This window comes from Rhagoletis zephyria, unplaced genomic scaffold (genome assembly GCF_001687245.7).
Source record: "Rhagoletis zephyria isolate East Lansing unplaced genomic scaffold, Rhagoletis_zephyria_1.1 Rzeph_scaffold_00324, whole genome shotgun sequence".
In the NCBI taxonomy this organism is placed as follows: Eukaryota; Metazoa; Arthropoda; class Insecta; order Diptera; family Tephritidae; genus Rhagoletis; species Rhagoletis zephyria.
The window spans coordinates 68,018-73,504 of record NW_016157408.1 but is presented as its reverse complement, the minus strand read 5'-3'; the positions used below and the strand labels follow the sequence as shown (position 1 = coordinate 73,504).

At 38.5% G+C, this 5,487-nt stretch overlaps 1 protein-coding gene across 1 annotated transcript; it reads right to left on the bottom strand.

Annotated features, from left to right (window-relative positions):
• Window positions 1-1,658: 1,658 nt before the first annotated feature.
• Window positions 1,659-2,284, bottom strand: LOC108359011 (uncharacterized). The gene is made up of 2 exons (XM_017610622.1): window positions 2,254-2,284; window positions 1,659-2,131 (listed from the first exon to the last, which is right to left on the bottom strand). Exons 1-2 carry the CDS (start codon window positions 2,282-2,284, stop codon window positions 1,659-1,661), a joined length of 504 nt encoding a protein of 167 aa, XP_017466111.1.
• Between the last annotated feature and the right edge of the window lie 3,203 nt (window positions 2,285-5,487).

The window sequence follows — 5,487 nt, the reverse complement described above, 5'->3', positions numbered from 1 at the left end:
GGCGATCGTTAGATTTTCGAGACTAAAGGGTAGAGGACTGCCTTCGTATAACTGTCATTGCTGTAAGTAGTTATGCTGCCAATTAGATAAAAGAGCTGAGTTAAGCGATTGTCTTATATCGTCGCCAAAGCGGTAAAAGCTGCCAACTTCACTTTTCGGTCAAAATAACTTTTCGATACTGACCGAAAGCTATGAAATATCTCTACATGGAGGTGAAAACAAATAATTATTTTAGTATTAAAAAGTCGCCAATATAATGGAGAATAGAATCTGCTTACTTCAAAAACATTTATTTTTTCAATCAAAAGCTGCTAACTCCGTAAATGTTTGATTTAGTACAAAATTCCTGTAGAACCTTCCACACGAATTCGCGTTTGATTTTGGACGCACATACTGCGAACATTCCTTCAAGTTTGGCAGGCTATTGAGGGTCTGCTCCATCATACCAAAAATGCATAGCTGATTATTGGTCTCAGCATAGAGGTTTAATCTACAGGAGTCCTCTAGATGATTACAAATTTTCCAAAATACCTTTTTTATATACCCAAAACGGTTTTAAGGCTTTGGGGGTTCATCACTCAACTTGAGTTGCCATAAAAGTTTACTCTTCAACATTTCACCTAAATACTTTACCTTACAGGGGCACAAGGCCGTACAACCTTCTCTTTCTAGTGAAGAGCACAATACAACAGAAAATCTCACCACTCCAAGTGTCAATCATACTCAGTTTTATTTGCCCTTTCCTGCTAAGAACTGACAGAGAAGGCCACATAATCTGCATCGACTTGGGCATGGATGTTGGAGCCGCTCAGTTTGACCAAGCACCAGAGCAAGTGAGAAAGTACACCGCCCTGAGGACGGCCCCTAGGAGCTTCGCACTTGACATACAAAAATGCACAGGGCGAATTAATTACTAGTGAAGGCATTGCTAATTCNTGAGCTTCGCACTTGACATATTGATGCCATTCGGCTTGAGCGCAAGTATTGAGCGGATCCAATATACCAGCACAGAATTTACTCCATGATTTGGAACCAATTAACATATGCTACCAAAGGTGATATTGTCAAAAAACACCCCCAACGCCTACAAAAATGCACAGGGCGAATTAATTACTAGTGAAGGCATTGCTAATTCTGGCTACCTGATTTTGCAGAGCCGTCTCTCAAGGTTTCCACACCTCATACTTATGTTGATACTAAGACAGGATATGATGAAGGCTGCTACCTACGAATACGCAACTCAATCAATTTCACCTGACATTTCAGCATGAAGGACATCGAGCTATTGGCCATTGGGCTTTAAGGGCTAGTATAGTCGTCACTACCAACTTTAGGAATAAAGACGAGGTCTACTAGTATCCATAATTAAGCTTAATTTCTAGAATTTTTTCTAATACAGATTTTTGCTTTACTTTAATTTATATCAGTTGCCATCCTTAAAAGTGTCACATATTTTAAACTCACATTCAAATTAGGGTTTCCCTATTTTTAAGTTGTGTATCTTTGTATGAACATTTTTTTATTTTGAATTAAAAATTAATTTAAACACATAAATAAATACTAAATTGCGCACACGAATTAAAGAAATTTAATTAATAAATAGCTTAATAAATAATTATTCCCACCCTAACGCCATTACGATCCAGTCACAATATTCTTCAACTCTTAACGATTCTTATGCAATTTACCGCCGATCCCGATCCTGTACGCGTTTCTATTTCAGTCTGAGTATCTTCATTTTCACCACCACCATATTCATCGTTTTCATTGTTATTATCAGCATAATAATCCGCACGTGTTCCTACGTCCGTTAATGAGTTATCGTTTTGTCTACCCTCTGGCGTACCGTCATCCTCATAAACATCATTTATACTGCGGCTATCGAAACAGATTTCTTCTGGTTCTTCTGGCTGTGAGCTTGGAGGTGCATTCGTTGAAGCCAAGTAATTAGCTGCGAGGTCCACCAGCAAAGCACCACCAATACCTTTGGCCAAACCGGCAGCGAAACCGGACACCGCAGCTATTCCTTGTGTTACCACTCGGCCCTCTGGTACCGCATCCTCACGACCAATTTCACGCAGTATGCGATATACTTCGGTGGCATTAAGCGGCACCAAGGTTAGGCGTTTTCCTGCAAGCGAAAGGCAAATGTGGTGATGAAATACATTTGGATACGAAAGCTTATTTTAATTGGAATGTCAGCGCGATTATTTCTTGAGTTTTTTTTTAACAAAAATAGACGTCATCTCTTACCTTCTGTCGGCAAACTGATGGCAAGCAGCATGCTTACTGTCACTAAATGTATCAAAACGAGTTGCATTTTTTTTATTTCCGAAATAAATCCTTTACGCATTTAGTTTATTTTCTCGAATTCGTTTTTTATACACAACCACAAATGCCGTCTTCTGTTACTATCAACTCGCCTGCTCAGTGCGCGCACAAATTCGTAACTAAACTTTAACTTAGAAAGTTTGTCTTTTTGACTAAGCGATGGCACGATGGATGCACATTTTTTTTTTTTTTTGACAAATATCATAATTAAAACGCTGAAATTTTCGCATGCCCGCAGAAGCTTTCGTTAATTTCTCTAATCGAAAGCGAAAGTATTTTACCGCTAAACTAGTAATGCTGCGATATTTTCGCTGTTCATTTTTATGATTAGGCACCCTACATTTGGCTCAATATCGTCGCTTTGAATATTACCTTTTATCATTAGCGTTAAGTAGAAACCACATAATTAAATATACTTAAATTTTTTTAATTTTTAAATTGATCAATGAAAACGATTGTATCTCAACTAAATTATTTCTTTTTTTTTATCCTACTTCAACATAAATACAAAAGTATTTATAAGGCATTTTTCATTGGCGAGATCAGCACGCATAATCAGCTACGAAGATGTTTTGTAGACTTCCTCTTTAGGCGAGTAAAAATGTTTGGCGTAGATAACAGCTTCTCTATGGGTGGATTGGCTTGTAGTTTTAGGTTAGAAGATGTAGCATAATTCTTCTACTTTGGTAGTGGCAATTTTAAGATCCCGACAGAGTTGGTAGTTCTAAGAGTTTTCCATCAGAATCTTTGTATTCGTATTTGAGTTTGCTGCGGTGCCCCACAACTGGATACCGTAGATGCATATCGGCTTTATGACAGTTGAGTACAGCAGAAGCTGGTTTTCAATTGATAGTTGGGAGTTACGGTCTATTAGATTTTATGCACCATTTTTTGAGCCAATCATCGATTGTATTAAGAGCATTTTGAAGTTTGCATGTAGCCGTATTAGAGGAGATGTCTTCCTAAGCTAAGCTTTCATGTAGTTCCGACTGTTTTACGCCTCGTTTAACGAAGAAGTGACGCTCTTTCGGACAGGACTAAATAAATATATAGTAGTTGGTAGTTTTAATTTTATAAAGTATCACATGGTTGGCACCTCGATGATAGGCCTCTGATATGTCGAGGAAAGCAGCAGTGCAGAATTTGTTTTGGTCAAATTCTGAATGAATGTTATCGACAAGCCTATGAACTGGTTGGATTATGCTGTGCCCCCTCCTAGATCCAAATTGGTGATTGGGAATAAGCTTGTTCTTCTCGATAAATTGAAGCAATGTTTTAAGAAAAGCACTTCAAGGAGTTCGGAGGCCAAAGATAGTAAGCTAATAGGCCGTAATGATTCAACTTTATCATTTTTTAAACATCGAAATTCCTGACTTACGTATTTGTTTTCACTTAATTGTAAAAAGCTGGAACTTATTACAAGTTACAGTATCGGTCATATCTATAGCACGCCATTTCAAAGTGATATTGTGTGCCACTTATGTTTATTTATTTATTTTTAAGAATTTTCAATTAAAATACAGTTCATTCTCAGACAAACCCGATACAAACCCAAGTGTAACAATTTGTAGAAAATTACAAAAAAGTGCAACAAATTTTCACCTAAATTTCAAACTTTTTTCTCGGAAGTGTTAGAATTTTTTTGAGTACACAGTTTTTTAGCACCTCCAATTTCAGTCTAATAATGTGCAAGTTTCAAGTGGCTAAAAGTTACCGTTGATTTTTTAGAAGTTTTTTCGCCAAAGGTGTTGCGGATTTCTTCCATATACAAATAAATTGAGTTTATTCATTATATGGAAGCCAATGCGACAAAAAAAAATTCTAAAAAATAAACGGTAATTCACCACTTTTACAAAGCAGCAGCGAATATGCCGTCTGCCCTCGGAAGCTTTCTTAAGTGGGAAGACGGATTGTATCTATTAGAACTTTAAGAGCAACATTGCTCTACTTAGTCCTTTTTCAATTTTCTTTTCGTATCAGTGATGCTTTAAAAGAGAATTAGCAGTGGAAGAGGGAGGCCCGCACTGCGATTTAAGGACCAAGCGGAGAAGGACTGGGCTTCTCTTGACATTTTGAATTAGCCAATTGGCCTCAGTTGTCACAGAAAATAAACGACTGGTGCGCTTTGTTTATCTCAGCTAAAATCACTTGGGCGGTTACAGGGCCAAATAAGAAGAAGAATATATATACTATATTTACTTACATCGCTCAAATATAAGTTATTCAAAATTTGTATATCTAAGAATAGTGCCAAGTCCCGAACGCCCGAAATGCCCTTATAATAACTTAAGCCGTTTTAACTACTCAATGGATATTTTCTTCAGAAATGTGCCTACTTCGTTGGAGCTGAGATAGCAGGGCATATACGTACATCGGATTTTGAGCTAACATGATTTCCTAACGAATCTCTTGAAACCGGTGTGACTTCTGATGATTTTTATTCCACAACCTATGTTAAGAAGACGAACGGTAGAGATGTTGTGGCCTTCGAGGTCAATATACCTTGGTCTCTCGTCCGTACCTTCTGGCAAGAGACAAACGAGGACTGATCTCTGCCGAGTAGTCGGCGTCCGGGAGTGATTTTTTATCACTTTAACTTGTTGGCAGAGGTTGGGAGGGGATGTCAATCCCAGCAAGACAACGATACTCTTGTTTACACGGAAAAGAAAATTTAAAGGTCGCAACCTTGCATTGCTTAGAGGCATAAACCTAAGTCTTTCCGTGGATGTTAAATATCTAGGGGTAACTCTAGATACGAATCTGACAGGAAAAACTCTGGTCTATCTGAAGGTCAATCGAGTCCTCAAAGTTTTCGGACGGTGCTGAAGAACCTTTAGCAACCTTTAGGTCTGAGACGGGCTATGGTATTTTGGATAAACACAACTCCAGTCAGGCTAATTGCCACCGACTTCGCTGTAGTATGGTGCAGAACCATGGTCAAGACCGGGGGTTCTCTATTGAACAGGCTACAAAGAAGCGTGTGTATAGGCATCACGGGCGCCTTGAGTACAACGTCAGGCTCTTAATGCTTTATTGAATTTGCCAACTCTGGATTTAGCGATCAAGAGGAGACAATGGAAACGATGTGTCGACTGCACTCTTTTGGTTTGTGGCACGACGATCGGAGCTCTGGGCACAGAGAGCTGTTCAGAAGGT